The following is an 18,108-nucleotide window of genomic DNA, read 5'->3' on the forward strand; positions in this document are numbered from 1 at the left end:
GGGAAGGACCAACTAAAGAGCCTAGGAGGTGGAGTGAATCTAAGTCAGGAACATCTGGGAATTGAAGGAAGTGGAACAGGATATCTAATGTGACAGCCTGGCTGGAAGTAGAAGTGCAAAGGGAAGTGCTACAGACCACCAGATCAAACAAAAGAGGACAGGATACTGTACAAAGAACTGAGGAAAATACCACAAAAAGGGTATTTTAATGGGAGCTTTAGCCAACCCAATAATCACAGGGAATGCAGAATTATTTCAGAATTTAAGCTAATGAATGCAGTGCATGATTGCTGGCTAATTCAGTGTGTTAGGGATGCCATTTGAGGTAACTCACATTTTGACCTAGTAATGATAAGGTGACCCAAATAGCAAACTGGGAACGCAAGTCATTGTGCCCCTGGGCAATTATAATGTGATTAAAATGTGACACATAAAAACAGTACAAACCAATACTCCAGTTTTACAACTTGAAAAGACCCAGGTTTATACAGTGAGGGGAGAATTTAAGTAAAATTAACTGAAGGGAAGACAAGCCCTCAATTGAGGAATGGAATACATCTAGGACATGCTACCAAATCTGCAGGATATGCACATACCAAGGATCAGTAAATACAGATTAAAGAAACACAAGGAAGAGATTAATAAGACAATATGAAAAAATACAAAATCTAAACTGTTGTGGGGGAAGGAGAAGGAGAGAGAAACAAGAAGATTACAAAAACTTCCAAAAATATAATAAAGAGAAGCCAACGTGCCAGAAACGAGCATAGCTATAGAAGCTAAATGCAATGGTCCAAGAAAGTACTCCAGTATTACAACTGAGAAAGGGTTCCCAAAGAACGAAGATCCCTTCAGGATGTTAACCAAGTTGAAATAGAGGATAAACTAAAAATAGGTAATACAGTGAAATCTGTATAAAAAGGATACTCTTAAAAACAAATGGATACTTATTAAGATACCTAACTGCCTTGCACGGTAAAAGATACAAAGGGCAGTCTGAAAACATGGACGCTCACAATGAATGGAATGCCAGAGATCAGTGTAGGCCCCCTACTGTAAAAGGATACTGTCCAGAAAACAAGTCAGTCAGTCTCTTTCACCATCAAATTCCAACTGAAGGGGAACAAAATACTCATGGGATCAGCTATAAAGTAATGTGAAATTCTGCAACAATATTGGTTTTCTCCACTAGATGGAGATGTAATATTTACATGACCCACTGAAGCTACTTAGTGGTAGAAAGTGGATACAAGATTGCAACAGTACCTGAAGTTAGCTGATCTCAGGGCAATGGTTAATTTACTACAATAGAAAAAAAAGGCACAAATTCAGCAAATCCCCTTCTGATCTTCCAGTGATTTTATTGCATGTGTGGATGTCATGAGGGAAAGAATCAGACTCAACGGTGATAAATCAACTCTCTCCTCCTGCCCCATCCATGGTTAACTGGACTGCTAACATTCAGTGTCATGTGAAGAATGACTGCTTAGAAGTGCCAGAAATGCCCAGCCTCTGTACAACTATACCCTAGTAGGGCGTCAATGCCTTCAGAGTAAGTGTGGGTAAACAACGGAGGAAGGACAGAGAGAAAAAAAACATTATCTGATTAACAAGTTTTAAAAGCTCACCCGAACAATGATGCAAACCATTTAATACTACACCTGACAAAAGGACTCTACCTGAAACATTAAACGAGAAAAAAAAAAGAGAACGAACAGTGGGAGCAGAGCTTTAAAAAGCGTGCCAAAAGGAACAGAGACCACAGAGGGGGAGAGGAGTATTTTAAGGGAGTTAAAAAAAAGAGAGAAAAAAACAAAGTGACATCACAGGAAAACTGCAAGTTCATTGGTTGGTAAGTAACTGCTAGTTGAATTACCTATTTTAAGTTGATTTCAGATTTAAGGTGAATAGGAGAAATATTTTACAGATTAACAACTAAAGACCAGTCAGAAATTTAAAAACAAATTAAAATCTATTTAAATAAAATAGAGATGCAGGGCCAAGCGATGTGTTGCACCTGCATGATGTAGGAGCTGGTGGACCCCACTGTGGTTCCTAGTGACCACATCTGTAGCAAGTGTTGGCTGCTCGAGGAACTCCGGCTCGGAGTTGATGAGCTGGAGTTTGAGCTTTGGACACAGGTACCCGGACGCTGTGTTTCAGGAGACAGTCACACCCCTTAGATTAACTACCTTGAATTCGGCCAGTGGTCAGGGACAGGAGGGTGTGACTATGAGTGAGGCAGGTAGAAGGATCCAGGAGGTAGTGTTGCAGGAGCCTCAACCCCTGTCCTTATCCGACAGGTTCGAGATTCTTGCTCCCTGTGTGGACGAGAGCAGGGACTGCAGGGAGGATGAGCAAACTGACCATAGCACCGTGGTACAGGGAGCCATTCAAGTGGGGGGAGAAAAGAGAAATGTAGTCGTAATCGGGGATTGTTTAGTTAGCGGCACAGACACTGTTCTGTGGCCAAGATAGAGTCCCGAAGGCTCTGTTGTCTACCTGGTGCCAGGGTTCAGGATATCTCATCTGGGCTGCAGAGGAACTTGGAGTGGGAAGGGAAAGATCCAGTTGTCGTGGTCCACGTAGGTACCAACGACATAGGTAGAACAAGGATAGAGGTTCTGCTGAGGGTATATGAGCAGCTAGGGCCTAAATTAAAAAGCAGAACCAAAAAGATGATAATCCCTGGATTACTACCTGAGCCGCGAGCTAATTGGCACAGGGTCAATAAGATTAAAGAGGTAAATGCATGGCTCAAAGATTGGTGTGGGAGAAATGGGTTCAAATTCATAAGGCATTGGCACCAGTACTGGGGAAGGAGGGAGCTGTTCCGACGGGAGGGGCTCCAACTAAATCATGCTGGGACCAGAGTCCTGGCGAATCATATAACTAGGACTGCAGATAGGGCTTTAAACTAAATGGGGGGGGGGGGGGGTGCTCAGTTGCATGGAAAATTAGGAAGTCAAAGTTAAAGGAGAAGGTAGGAGTGCAGGGTAGTGATGAGGCTGAAATAAAAACAAGAAATGCTGGAACTACTCAGCAGGTCTGGCAGCATCTGTGGAAAGAGAAGCAGAGTTAACGATTCGGGTCAGTAACCCTTCTTCAGAAGCTTCACCTGACCCGAAATGTTAACTCTGCTTCTCTTTCCACAGATGTTGCCAGACCTGCTGAGTGGTTCCAGCATTTCTTGTTTTTATTTCAGATTTCCAGCATCTGCAGTATTTTGCTTTTATTTTAGTGATGAGGCTGATTGTTACCAGAAAGTAAAAGGTAGGGACAGAACGTGTGAACCTCATATTGCACCAAGGAATCGTATAAGAGTAGGGAAATTTGATAATAGAACAAACTTAAAGGCTTTGTATCTGAATGCATGATGCATTCAGAATAAAATTAATGAGTTAACAGCGCAAAGAGAGACGAATGGGTATGATTTAGTGGCGATTACTGAGACATGGTTGCAGGGAAACCAGGTTTGGGAATTGAATATCCAAGGGTACTCAGTATTTCGCAAGGATAGGCAGGAAGGAAACGTAGGTGGAGTAGCTTTGTTAGTAAAGGAAGAGATCAGTGCTGTAGTGAGAATTTATATAGGCACTGGGGATCAAGATGTAGAATCAGTCTGGGTAGAAATAAGAAACAGCATGGGAAAGAAGACCCTGGTGGGAGTAATCTATAGGGCCCCAAACAGTACTTCCGCAATGGGGCACAGTATAAACCAGGCAATAACGAGGGCTTGTAAGAAAGGTACCGCAATAATCATGGATGATTTTAATATGCATATAGACTGGATTAATCAAATTGGCAATAGTGGCCTTGAGGGAGAGTTCATTGAATGTATTAGAGATTGTTTTTGGAGCAATATATTGTGGAACCAACCAGGGAACAGGCTATTCTAGATTTGGTATTGTGTAATGAGGTGGGATTAATTAATGATCTCATAGTTAAGGATCCTCGAGGGAAGAATGATCATAGCATGCTAGAATTTCAAATTCAGTTTGAGGGCGAGAAACTGGAGTCCCACACTAGCATTCTGGAGTTAAACAAAGGTAATTACATAGGCATGAGGACAGATTTGGCCCTAGCGGACTGGACAGGGAGACTAAAAGGTAGGACAGTTGATGAGCAGTGGCAGATGTTTAAGGAGATATTCAATTCCTCCCAACTAAAATATATTCCAGAGAGGAATAAAGATTGTAAGAGAGGGAAAAAAAACATCCATGGCTAAGCAAGGAAGTTAAGGATAACAAAGACAAAAACTAGGGCATACCATATTGCAAATCCAGTGGCAGGCTGGAAGATTGGGAAACTTTTGAAGATCAGCAAAGTGTTACCAAGAAGTAATAAAAAGAGCAAAGGTAACTTATTGAAGAAAACTAGCGCAAAATATAAAAAGCAAAAGCTTCTATAAGTATATAAAAGGGAAGAGAGTAGCTAAAGTGAATGATGGTACCTTGGAGGATGTGACTGGGGATTTAATAGTGGGGAACACAGAAATGGCGGAGACACTAAATCAGTATTTTGCCTCAGTTTTCATGGTGGCGGTCACTAGTACCATCCCAATAGTAACAAGTAATGCAGAGGCTATAGAAAGGGAGGAACTCAGAACAATCATCACTAAAAGAAAAAGTACTGAGCAAACTATCGAGATTGAAGGCAGACAAGTCCCCAGGGCCTGATGGCCTACATCCTAGAGTCTTAAAGGAAGTGGCAGCGGAGATAGTGGATCCATTGGTTATAATCCAAAATTCCCTGGTTGCGGGAAAGGTTCCAGTGGATTGGAAAAATGCTAATATAAATGCCCTTATTAAAAAAAGGAGGGAAGCAGAAAGTAGGAAACTATAGAAGAGTTAGTTTAACATTTATCGTTGGGAAATTGTTAGAATCCATTAAGGAAGTAATAACAGGACATTTAGAAAGTCAAAACGCAATCCATCAGAGTCAGCATGGTTTTACGAAGGTTAAATAGTGTTTGACTAATTTGCTAGAGTTCTTCAAAGATGTAACAAATAAAGCGGATAATGGGGATCCTGTAGATGTAGTATATCTGGACTTCAAGAAGGCACTTGATAAGGTGCCGCACAAAAGGTTAATACACAAGGTAAGATCACATGGGGTTAGGGGCTATTTATTAGCTTGGATAGAGGTTTGGCTAACCAACAGAAAACAGAGTCAGGATAAATGAGTCCTTTTCTGGTTGGCAAAATGTAACTAGTGGGGTGCCACAGGGTTCAGTCCTCGGGCCCCAACTATTTACAATCTACATTCATGACTTGGATGTAGGGATAGAAGGTACTATAGCCAAATTTGCAGATGACACTAAAATAGGTGGGATGGTAAGTTGCAATAAAGAAATAAGAAATGGATATGGATAGGTTAGGTGAACGGGCCAAAATTTGGCAGATGGAGTTTAACGTGGATAAGTGTGAGGTTATCAATTTTGGTCAGAAGAATAGAAAGGCAAATTATCTAAATGGAGAGAAACTTCAGAGTGCTTTGGTGCAGAGGGATCTGGGTGTCCTTGTGCATGAATTGCAGAAAACTAGTACATAGGTGCAACAGGTAATAAGGAAGGCAAATGGAATTTTGGCATTAATTGCTAAAGGAAGAGAGAGTATAAATGTAGGGAAGTGTTGCTGCAACTGTACACTGCATTCGTGGGACCGCACCTGGAGTATTGTGTAGTTTTGTCCCCCTTACTTGAGGAGGGATGTAGCTGTATTGGAGGCAGTTCAAAGGAGGTTCACTAGATTGATTCCAGAGAGAGGGGTTTGTCTTATGAAGAGAGAATGAGCAGTTTAGGCCTTTACTCTCTAGAGTTTAGAAGAATGAGAGGAGATATAATTGGAGGTATACAAGATGATTAAGGGGACTGACAAAGTAGATGCAGAGAAGATGTTTCTCCTGGTGGGGCAATCTAGAATGAGGGGTCATTGTTTTAAATCTGCTACCCCTTATCCTAAAACTGAAATGAGGAGAAATTACTTCTCTCAAAGGGTCGTGAGTCTGTGAAATTCACTACCCCAGAGTGCAGTGGATGCTGGGACATTGAGTAAATTTGAGGAGATAGACAGATTTTTAATTGGTAATGGGTTGAAGGGTTATGGAGAGCGGGCAGAAAGTGGAGTTGAAGCAGAGATGAGATCAGCCATGATCGTATTGAATGGCAGAGCAGGCTCGAGGGGCTGAATTGCCTACTCCTGCTCCTAGTTCTTATGTCTTTACCTGCACCTTATAGTTATGCTAGTCCTACTATGCAAGTAGTGGGGTGTATACATTGATTAAGTGGAAGAAATGTATTTTTGATGGGGAAGATGGGCAGGGGTGAAACTCCTTTTATGTACTCAGAGCACCTATAGCTGAGAAAAAAGGAAACCTGGGCTTCCATCTCACAAACACACTGCAGCAGCTTATAGACAATTTTCTCTCCACCTCGAGGTACTTGGCCTGATATGCCGATAGAAGGTGGTGAAGTATAGTGGGGAGACGGTTCATGTGGTGCATAAACATTGGCATAGTCCAGTTGGGCCAAAAGGTCTGTTTCTATGATGTGAATTCTATGCAATTCAGTGTTTGTTTCTCTCCACAGTGGCGTGATGGCATCTGGGAAAAACACAGAGACCAATACTTTTTTTTTAAAATTTGTTTTTTAAAAATAAACTTTATTCTTCATATTGCATCCTGGTTCCACATTCAACTTGCCTAAACTTAACCTACTCAAACAAGGTCTTCACAGTTCATGTTGGAGTTATTTACATAATGCCAAAAAGAAAAAAAGTTACCTGAAATGATCCTGTTATCCTGTATGGTTGGACTCTTGGTCGAGGTGTCGCAGCTTGCGGGTAGCTCCCAGTGCAAAGGGATGTATCCATTCTCTCTACAGAATCTACACTCATCCTGGTTTGTATAGACAAATCAGATTCATATATTGGACTGCAATAACTTCGGAATCCTACAATAGGCTTCTTTTGGTATGAAGTCAAAGGATTGACCAGGAGTGATGGCTGAAGGTCGTAGCAGATTCCTGCTGAGTGGTTGACATACTGATTACTATCACCACTTACAGGCTGATGCTTTGTAGCCGTACAGTGAGGAAAAGGTAGCGTTTTATACAGGAGACAGGACTGTGGAGATACTTGGTCTTTAGCTGTGAACTCCTCAAATGAAGAGTCTTTAGTACTCATGTTTAATGCTTTCTCAAAATGACCTTCTGTAAAAGACGCATCCTGAGTTGAAGAGGCTGAATACATGCTCAGGCTTCTCTTTAGACTCCTGTCACTCTCATCAGTCTGAAAACTGCAATTGACATCATCTTTACAGTCCTTCTTTTCACATTGCTCATCCAGTTCACTCAACAGGTTTTTGGCTAAGGAAGTGACAGATGTAATCTCAGGTATTCTTTCAGAAATACTGGTGTTCTGCCCAAAGTCTCCAATGGTTACACCAGGACTTTTGCAGTTATGTACTGCAGAACTTAATTCCAGTGCCCTTATTTCCCTGGTTAAGCCAGTGCTAGCAATTGGCTGGAATTCTGGTATTTCACATCCACGTTTATACTCTGAATTAGACTTCTTGCGAGAGCCAATTGAGAATGGGCTGTGATCCACCTGATCAAAAGTTCTCTTGGACTTGTTTTGCTTATCTAGACTTTTCTCTTGAAATCCATCCTCACAATGCTCTTGGGCAATATTAGGTGAAGCATCCATAAGACGCCCTGGGAGATGTAAACTTTCAGACTGAACAGTTCCTTCTGGTATAGTGTGGCAGAGACCTTGGATGAAATTCACAGAGCTTTCCATTATTTTAACTCCCCAAGGAGGTGAAGGGCTAGGGATACAAAGTCTGTGCACTGTGCCTTTGGTCACTTCAGTTGTAGGTGAAGTACTACTCTCTTCTCTTCTCACATTTTTGTAAAGGCATTTTTTGACATGGCCCTTTGCCACTACATTGTTAAGAGGGGTGGCTCGAACCTGAAGATGCCCGGTCACTCCGTTGAGCCTGCTTTCTGGACCGCTTTCATTCTCAGCTGAAGAAACAGCGATATCCAAATTGTCTTTATGATAGGTGATGCCATTCTTTCTACGTGAGCTCCCTGCGACAGCTGTTCCAGCAGTGTTCAGCACTCCAGCAGGAGGCTGTACAGCTTCTGTGCCCTGCAGTGATCATTAAAAAAAAATCAATGACAGAGGGCCCAGAGGGTGCATATGCATAGATCTTTGAAGGTGGCAGGACAGATTGAGAGAGTGGTTCGCAAAGCATATGGGATTTTGGGCTTCATAATTAGAGGTATTCAGTACAAAAAAGTAGGAAAGGTACACTGAAGCTTTATAAAGCTCTGGTTAGGCTGCAACTATTGTGTCCAGTTCCGGCCACCAACACTTCAGGAAGAATGTGAGGGTCCTTGAGAGGATGCAGAGGAAATTTACCAGAATGATTCCAGGGATGAGCGATTTTAGCTACAAGGTTAGGTTGGAGAAGCTGGGGTTGTCTCCTTGGAGCAAAAGGAGATGGAGGGGCGATTTGATAGGTTTAGATAAGGTAGATAAGGAAAAACTGTTCCCATTAGCTGACGCTACAAAGGACCAGAGGACACAGATTTAAGGTTTTGAGCAAAAGATGTGGTGGGCGGGCAGAATGAGGGGAATAACTTATTTATGCAATTTTTCTAAAAATGCGTGGTAATGACCTGGAACTCGCTGCCTACGAGGGTTGTGGAAGTGGAGGCGATGGATTATTTCAAAAGGAAATTGGATGGGCACTGGAAGGAAATTAACTTCCAGAGCTACAGGGGATAGAGCGGGGGAATGGGACTGACTGGATTGCTCTACAGAGCTGGCATAGACTCTATGGGCCGAATGGTCTCTTTCTGCACCGTAAATGACGATAATTCTAAATTAAAATCCTCTGCAGAATAAAAAGGGAAAACTATATCCTGCAAACTTCATACATCGCAATCTAGTTGCATCCAGTAACCTCAGACAACTATAAACACAAAGCAAGTTTTGATTTGACCCCAATTTTACAAAATTTCACACTTCAATTCAAAATACTATTCTGCATAAGCACTAATCTTTCTACCAGAGTTCCACTTCGCTCCCAGATAAAAAAAATTATATATGAGTGCACTAAAATTTTATAGTGTTACAGTACATTTTAGTATCCCAAAATTAAATAATTGCAGCTGTAGTTATTTAATCACTTTTTTTTTTATTCGTTCATGGGATATAGGCATCGCTAGTTAGGCTAGCATTTATTGCCCATCCGTAATTGCCCTTGAGAAAGTGGTGGTGAGCTGCCTTCTTGAACCTGCAGTCCATGTGGGGTAGGTACAACAACAGTGCTGTTAGGAAGGGAGTTCCAGCATTTTGACCCAGTGACACGGAACTATATTGCCATTCTTTCAAAGTCAGGATGGCGTGTGGCTTGGAGAGGCGTGTGCAGGTGGTGGTGTTCCCATGCATTTGCTGCTCTTGTCTTTCTAGGTGGTAGAGGTCGTGGGTTTGGAAGGTGCTGTCTAAGGAGCCTTGGTGCGCTGCTGCAGTGCATCTTGTAGATGGTACACACTGCTGCCACTCTGCATCGGTGGTGGAGGGAGTGAATGGGGTGCCAATCAAGCATGCTGCTTTGTCCTGGATGGTATCGAGCTTCTTTATTGTTGTTGGAGCTGCAACCATCCAAGCAAGTGGAAAGCATTCCATCATATGCCTGACTTGTGCCTTGTGGACAGGTTTTGGGGAGTCAGGAGGCAAGTTACTCGTCGCAGGATTCCTTGCCTCTGACCTGCTCTTGCAGCCATGGTATTTATATGGCTACGCCAGTTCAGTTTCTGGTCAATGGTAACCCCCGGGATGTTGATAGTGGGGGATTCAGCGATCGTAACGCTACTGAATGTCATGGGGAGACGATTAGATTCTCTTGTTGGAGATGGTCATTGCCTGGCACTTGTGTGATGCGAATGTTAATTGCCACTTATCAGCCCAAGCCTGGACATGGTTTAGGTCTTGTTGCATTTCTACACTGACTGCTTCATTATCTGAGGAGTCGCGAATAGTGCTGAACAATGCTTAATCCTCTGAACATCCGCACTCTGACCTAATGATTGAAGCAAGGTCATTGATGAAGCAGCTGAAGATGGTTTGGCCTAGGAAACTACCCTGAGGAACTCCTGCAGTGATGTCCTGGAGCTCAGATGATTGATCTCCAACAACCACAATCATCTTCCTTTGCGCTAGGTATAACTCCAACCAGCCAAGAGTTTCCCCCCCTCCTGATTCCCATTGACTCGTTTTGCTATACTCCATCAAATGCTGCCTTGATGTTAAGGGCAGTCATTCTCACCTCACCTCTTGAGTTCACCTCTTTTGTCCATGTTTGGACCAAGGCTTAATGTGGTCAGGAGCTGAGAGGCCCTGACGGAACCCAAACTGAGTGTCACTGAGCAGATTATTGCTTAGCAAGTGCCAGTTGATGGCACTGTTGACGACATCTTCCATCACTTTACTGATGATCGAGAGTAGACTGATGGGGCGGTAATTCATCAGGTTGAACTTGTCCTGCTTTTTGTGTACAGGACATATCTGGGCAATTTCCGCAGTGCTGAGTAGATGCCAGTGTTGCAGCTGTACTGGAACAGCTTAGCTAGGGGCGTGGAAAGTTCTGGAGCACAGGTCGTCAGAACTATTGCCAGAATGTTGTCAGGGCCCGTAGCTTTTGCAGTATCCAGTGCCTTCAGTCATTTCTTGATATCACGCAGAGTGAATTGAGTTAGCTGAAGACTAGCAGTTGTGAAGCTGGGGACCTCAAGAGGGGGCAGAGATGGATCATCCACTCAACACTTCTGGCTGAAGGTTATTGCAAATGCTTCAGTCTTATCATTTGCACTGATGTGCTGGGCTCCCCCATCATTGAGGATGGGGATATTTGTGAAGCCACCTCCTCCAGTTAGCTGCTTAATTGTCCACTACCATTGCCTAGATGTGGCAGGACTGCAGAGCTGAGATCTGATCTGTTGATTATGGGATCGTTTACCTCTGACCATCACATGCTGGTTTGGCATGCAAGTAATCCTGGGTTGTAACTTCACCAGGTTGACACCTCAATTGGAGGTATGCCTGGTGCTGCTCCTGGCAAGCCCTCCTGCACTCTTCATTGAACCAGGGTTGGTCCCCTGGTTTGATGGTAATGTCAGAATGAGGGATATGCCGGGCCATGAAGTTACAGATTGAGGTTGACTACAATTGTGCTGCTGCTGATGGCCCACAGTGCCTCACTTGTAGGCCAGACCAGCTAAGAACAGCAGATTTCCTTCCCTAAAGAACATTAATGAACCAGATTATTGCACTGATTGCAGACATCCTGTGAAACATTCTAACCACAGCACCGAAGGAGTGTAATGGGGCAGCAAAACCTACAAATCTCATGTCATACTAATTTTACAATTAGGTCCACTAATCCTGCTACTGGAATTGAGCAATATCCCACTTGCATGTGCAACATCCACATTTTTCAGTATTTTGAGGATCTAGATCATGTTCCCCTCTTCTCGCCTTTACTCCCATTGCAACACATCAAAATAAGACATCTGAAGAGGGTGGAATGCTCAGTGAAGTTTAAAGTTTTAGTCCTTGAAATATTACCTTGTGAGCATTTAACCCACTTGTACAAAATTCTTTTGTGTTAGCTTAACAGATGCTAAGCTGCTTATTTTAAATTTCAGCGCTCATTTAAAATAGTTTTTAAAGTTTCACACAAAAGCATAATATGTAATTGCATGCTAAAATTTAAAAAATCCTTTTTCAAGGTATTAAATCCATCTGGTGCGAGCCAACATAAGACCGTTTGGCAATATAGACTATAACCATACACCTCAGGATTGAACTATCAAACAACTTCTTCGATAGAAGAAACTGTACACCCAGCCTGTTGGAGCTTGATTGGACATCAATAGAAACAGAATCAGGGCTAAAGATGTGGAGTGAGCACGCAGAAAGTTATAGCTTAACAGAATTTCTGCTTCATCCATGACTAGATACCAGACTGGGAAATCGGGTAGCATAGCACCTGCCAGTCATGGAGTCTAGGCTATTGTTGGAGAATTGTCACAGATGGAAATTCTGACCCCATGCTTGTGGATAACATTGCTGAGGGGAAACCTATGGATGAGAAAAAAGTGGGTGGGAGACAAGGATGGAAGGTTGAAGCACACTGAATTTGACCATATGGACACAGGCAAGATGTCACTGCAGGTCATGTGCTGACTGTAGCTTGCAAGAGAAGAGCAGAGAAGAGAAAGCACTGTTGGGAAACCAGGTCTGCCAAAGAGTGCTATAGTACATCAAAAATGATCACAGATATTTGGAGATATACCATTGATGCAATGCTGTTTATATCTCATTTCATTCATCATGTTGGTCCATACTTTTATGGTGAAGGCTGTGGATATTGAGTCACTTGAACTTTTCAAGATAGAAATTGATACATTTTTGTAATGTAAGGATATCAAGGGAATAGGTGAAAGGCCGGTACATGGACTTACAGTACAGATTAGCTATGATTTGATTGAATGGTGCTTCAGTATTGAGGAGCTGAATTGCCTGCTCTTGTTTCTAAATTGTCACAGAACTACAAATTGGTCTCAATGACAAATTTGTGAGATGGACGAGATGATCCATCAGGTAAACTGATCATGAAAGACCCAAACAGTGCTCAACCTCAAATTTGCTTTTGAAAGATCATATTTCAATAGCTACGTTATATTCAACAACACTTGCCATATTCTGAAGGATAATATTGAAAGTGTAATTACCAAATATTAACAGGAGTTAACAAAACTAACCTGGAGCTCTTTTTCCCACAGTGGGCTATTTAAACAGCCTGACTCTGTGCTGGAGAGACACAGGTGTGATTGACTGCTGGCACTTGATGTTCCAAACCTTTTATTTGATTGGATAAAGTCTGGAGTCAGATACCTGACTGGCATACAAGGACTGCAAGACGAGCTATCAGCACCTACTTAAAGAAAATGTACAATTTCATCTATCAAGACAATCAGCGCATAAATGAAAGGCAAATACTATATATGCATATAAGTGGGTACATATTGGACGAAGTTAAAAAAAATTCAGAAGTGGATTACAACCGTAATGGTATGAGAAGTAGAAAACTATTGCTGTTGCAAAGAATAAATAGCTCTACATTTGATTTATATTTTTAAAATGCAAATCTAGTTTATTACTTTCTTTTAAAAAAAATAAAATGCTAGCCTTCACATGGAGCTAGCTACAGCAAAGTTAAGCCTTCGCTCTGACTGCTGGCTATCTGCTTCAGATTTACTTACAGAGGAAGAAGTCTACTCCTGAGCCAGGAACTTACAGTTGTCATCTGAGCAAGAACCGCCGAATCCAAACTCTTAAAACGGAGCAATTTTCTGGGGTCAGGGAACCATTAGTCACCAATGAACATTTATTGCTTCATTGTAAACTTACATATACCCAATATGAACATTTATTTGCGTTAGTCAAACCTTTTGTCTTAAGTTGTTTGTCACAGGCTTTGGCACTCTGCAGCAGAGGAGAACAAAGTGATCCAAGGGAGAGACTGGTGTTGTTATGGATCATGGGGCTCAATACTGGCAGTGCATCTTTAGTCTTCCCTCCCACTGGAGTGTTCTAAATAGAAAGTCAGAAATGCATGACCATTTACTCTACAAAGTGTTAAGAGTTTAAATTCTTGACTTTTGCAGAATAATCACCATCAATAAGCGACTTTAAAAAAAATGGCTGTTTAAGTTTTGCAGAACCTCTCCAAGGTCTACAATTAGACTAAATCAGACATAGAATTTACTGTCAATTAATAATGTGGAGTTCACAAGTTCTTGCAGTCAAATGCTAAAGCAGTAGGTACAGTTCATATTCTGCATTCACTTACACTTAGCTATAATTACTTAACTGTAATATAACACACACACACACACACACACACACACACACACACACACAGAGGTTTAACCTGGGTCTGTCCTTAAGGCCACCATTCAAGTATTTCCTGTGAGCAAGTGGCCTAAGCAGGCAAATCCATGTGAATTGGAGGTTAATTACTGCTGTTTTAGTTGTATATTTGTTTCTTTAAATTGCTCACTGTGTGGCTCTTCTTTGAGAAGAGGTAAAGTTATTTAAAGCTAAGAAAATCCAACAAGAAATTACTATTTTTTCCTTTATAAATTTTTAAATAAGCATATTGTATAAAATAACTGAGCCATGTATAACATCTGAAGTGTAGCAGATATTCTAGACTTGAGACTTTTATAGCTAGTTAGATAAATTTGTGAATTATGACTATGTAAAATTACATTTATGTATATTGTACATAACACACCCTATCTATCTAGATGTAGTCATCAGCAGCATCACAACGCTCATACGATTGAGGATATATTTGATTAAGTGAATTATATGCAAAATGGGTAACATGTAGATAGAAATGACAAATATGGAACTTGGTTTTTTAGCCCAACCTGTCCATGTCAGCATTTGACATCTTCATAACCAAATAGTCTAAATTACATTTACCCATCTTGCTCTCATTTTTCTTCAACCTCTTTTCCTTCACAGACAGATATGCAGATGGGGGGAGATGAAGCAGGGTGTGAGGAGGCTCTTGTCGAGCATAAACATGAGCATACACCAGCTGGGCCAAATGGCCTGGTTCTGTACTGTAAGTTTTGTGCATGTACATAATGCATCACCTATCCATCTAATCTTGAAATTTGGAATAACTTCTGCATTTATTTTTAATTCTGTAAGTGAATGGCATAGCTTCACAACTTATTACAAGAGGTTTCTCCTGCCCTTTCACATTTAATTTTCTATCTATGGCCCCTCAACTACCCCGTCCCATCCTTTCATTACATTAAATACCTCAATCATATCGCCCTGTATTTCTGTGCTATTCTAAGAAAAGCGTCCCAACAATTCAAGTCTTTCGTCCTATTTGTATTTTCTCATACCAGGCAATATCCTAAGATAGTTGGATCCTCCTTAAAACCTCAATATTCTTCCTATAACGTGGAACCCAATACAGTACAGAATGTTCAAACAGAAGTGTTAGATAGGATCATTACTGCTTGTTTTTCATTTTCTATAAACCTGGAATTCCATTTGCATTTTGTGTTTTAACAACTACCTCATCAACCTGAAGTGTTGTTTATAACTGTGTGTGAATCTGTACCCCCAAATCCCTTTGACTCTTCTACAACCTGTACTGCAATTAAGCCCCACCCTCATACCACCCCCAACCTCTCAGATTTAAATGGCTCCCTGTCCCCAACATATCAAAGTGTAAGTCTTGGTCCCAATCTTCAAATAGTGCTCTCGCCTCACCCAATTGAATATTTCCTCTGGTTTCATCCTCTGTCCCACACTCTTCTGTCCTCCAGTTCTGGTGTGCTCCTGTCCCTTCATCTTACCATTCCTGACAAAATATTCAGCCACCTCAGTGAAACTCTCAAATTCCCTCAAGTCCCTCCACCCTTCAATTTGTCTCACCACCTTTAAAAAATCTTCTAGAAAGTCACTTATTTGACCAAGTTTTCAGTCACCCCTCCTTCTCAAGGGTCACTGACCTGAAACGCTAACTCTGCTTCTCTCTCCACAGATGCTGCCAGACCTACTGAGTATTTCCAGCATTTCTGGGTTTTTTTTTAATACACTAAATGTTAACCCTGTCTTTTCTCTTTCATGATGCTTTTTGTTTTCATTTTAGTAGAGAAGACGGCTAAATTACTTGTTCGCAAGAATCAAGAAAATTGGGAATTAGGCCTGTGAACTTTTTATAAAAAACACCTACTGGAATATCACGATGAAATAAGGCTCAGCACTTCTTACAGTAAATCATGACAGAACCAGTACTTACAATGCCCAGAGAACTGATGAGAGACAAGATCTGGCCTGGAGTACGATAGTAATCCACTTTTGGATTAATCATGGATGGTGTGTTGAGAATATCCATTATGTTTATTTCTTGAGACAAAAACACAGAGTTAGAAATTTAGTGGTCAAATTGGCCTTAACTGGAATATGGAAATTCGATCCTTTTTAATAAAATTTATTTAAAATCAGGAATGCCAGCAATACAATTAAAGATGACAGTCCCACTTACTACTCAAAAAAGTACATACATTGATTTTAATTATGTAAAATTCACAGCAGTCCATTTTGTCATTACCTCTGTTCAGTGTCACTCTGGAGAGACCAAAGTCAGTTAATTTGATGTGGCCCTGGTTAGAAATCAACATGTTGTCTGGCTTCAGATCTCTAAAAGAGACCAGATGATCAGGTTATATTGCAATTCAAAAGATCAGACAGAATGTCTCTTTACAAACTCCCTCATCCTCTTTCTGTGCGGTGCGATCACACCATTACCCCGCTAGGTCCATAGATATATATAGTGTGGTGATGAGCCATAAAGCTCTCAACTTTGATTCTTCATTTTTGTTGATCTCAACAGATGCCATATCTTGTTTTGAGGTCCCAGGTCTGAAGTGGTGGCAGGTGGTGGGGTGGGGGGAGTGGAGGCAGGGAAATATAGGCCAGGATTTATTCCTAATCATCTTTACTTTCCTCTTCACACTCCTTCCAGCTAAAAGCCATGCAATAACAACTGCAAGTTTCTTCCCAAGAGGTGTTCTTATATCATAGAAACATGCTTTTGGGAGCATTGGTGTAGTAAAAGGCTATTCAGCCCCTTGAGACTGTTGCACCTTACTATACTATTAAAAGTGTAGTCAATATCTGTAGTAGCAGTGGCAGGTTAACTCTGCTGAATGACCCATGTTCAATCCTGATCTGTGCCAAGCTTGCAGATCTTAGCTAGGACAACAATGAGGACGACAGTTGGCCTCGCTGCCCTGGGACTATGGTGTGTTGGGTTAAGCAGATCCAATCAACATTGCTCTCCAGCAAACCCACATGGTGAGGACAATATTGCAGATGATTGTGATGCCTGCTCCCCCCATGATTATATAGCTTGCCAGCACTAACTGTCTATGCTCAAACATGAAGAATGGTCAAAGGGCAGGGCATTAGATGGCAGTCAGCACTGACAGACCTACACCCAGCTGCAAAAATGTTCTGCTGGATGAAGTTGATTGCCAGCTTCAAACTTATACAAGGTATAAATTGGCAATTATCAGCAAACTGAAGACAGAACTTAAAAAAAAAATTTAATGGGACGTGGGTGTCGCTGGCAAGACCTGCATCTGTTGCCCATCACGAATTGCCCTCGACAATTGAATAGCTTCCTAGGCCACTTCAGAGGGCAGTTAAGAGTCAACGACATTGTAATGGGTCTGGAGTCACATGTAGGCCAGACCAGGTAAGGACAGCAGTGAACTAGATGGGTTTTTACGACAAATCGACAATGGTTTCATTGTCACCATTAGACTAGCTTTTAATTCCATATTTTTATTAGTAAATTACATTTATTAATTAATTGAATTTAAATTTCACCAGCTGCCATGGGCATTATATAACACATATTGTTGCTGCAAAAATTCTTTTGTACTCCGGTACCTAAATGACAATGAGCATCAATAGATTAGCTCTTGATGCCGGTCTTATTATGACAACTACATGTATTTATATAGCGCCTTAAATGTAGAAATACATCCCATGGTATTCCAGAGGCATAATCAAAGGAAAAAGGACACCAAGCCACACAAGATGAAATTAGACGGGGAAGACCAAAAGTTTGGTTAGAAGATGGGTATTAAAGGTGAGGGGTTAGAGATATAGAAGAGTTTAGGAAAGTAATTAAAGCATGAGGCTTAGCTGCCAGCCAACAGTTGAGTGAAGGGCAGAGGGTGCACAAGAGGTGACAGTCAATGGAACAGAGAGTGGAAGGCTTCTACAGCCAGAAGAGGTTAGAGATAGGGAGGCTATCAAAGGATTGAAATGTTTTAAATCAGGGGTGTTGGGGAACAGGAGCTAATTTATGCCAGGGAGGATAGGGGTGATGTGTAAGGAAGACATGATGTGTTTATTATTTCATGGGATTTGGGCATTGCTGGCAAGGCCAGTATTTGTTGCCCATCCCTAATTGCCCATAAGCTGA

The 18,108-nt window shown here is 41.5% G+C and overlaps 1 protein-coding gene across 5 annotated transcripts in view; it reads right to left on the bottom strand.

Annotated features, from left to right (window-relative positions):
- Nucleotides 1–18,108, bottom strand: part of mastl (microtubule associated serine/threonine kinase-like) — a 67,864-nt gene that overhangs the window by 35,472 nt on the left and 14,284 nt on the right. For 4 of the 5 annotated variants that reach the window (XM_068014074.1, XM_068014061.1, XM_068014080.1 and 1 more), the window contains 5 exons: nt 16,222–16,310; nt 15,910–16,016; nt 13,523–13,667; nt 12,836–13,011; nt 6,783–8,153 (listed from right to left, as the gene is read on the bottom strand). In XM_068014074.1, the coding sequence (XP_067870175.1) occupies nt 6,783–8,153; nt 12,836–13,011; nt 13,523–13,667; nt 15,910–16,016; nt 16,222–16,310 (1,888 nt within the window). The remainder of the gene's footprint in view (nt 1–6,782; nt 8,154–12,835; nt 13,012–13,522; nt 13,668–15,909; nt 16,017–16,221; nt 16,311–18,108) is intronic. The other variant, XM_068014066.1, reaches the window with a different exon arrangement.

The sequence above is a fragment of the Heterodontus francisci genome, chromosome 2 (assembly GCF_036365525.1).
Source record: "Heterodontus francisci isolate sHetFra1 chromosome 2, sHetFra1.hap1, whole genome shotgun sequence".
NCBI classification, from domain to species: Eukaryota; Metazoa; Chordata; class Chondrichthyes; order Heterodontiformes; family Heterodontidae; genus Heterodontus; species Heterodontus francisci.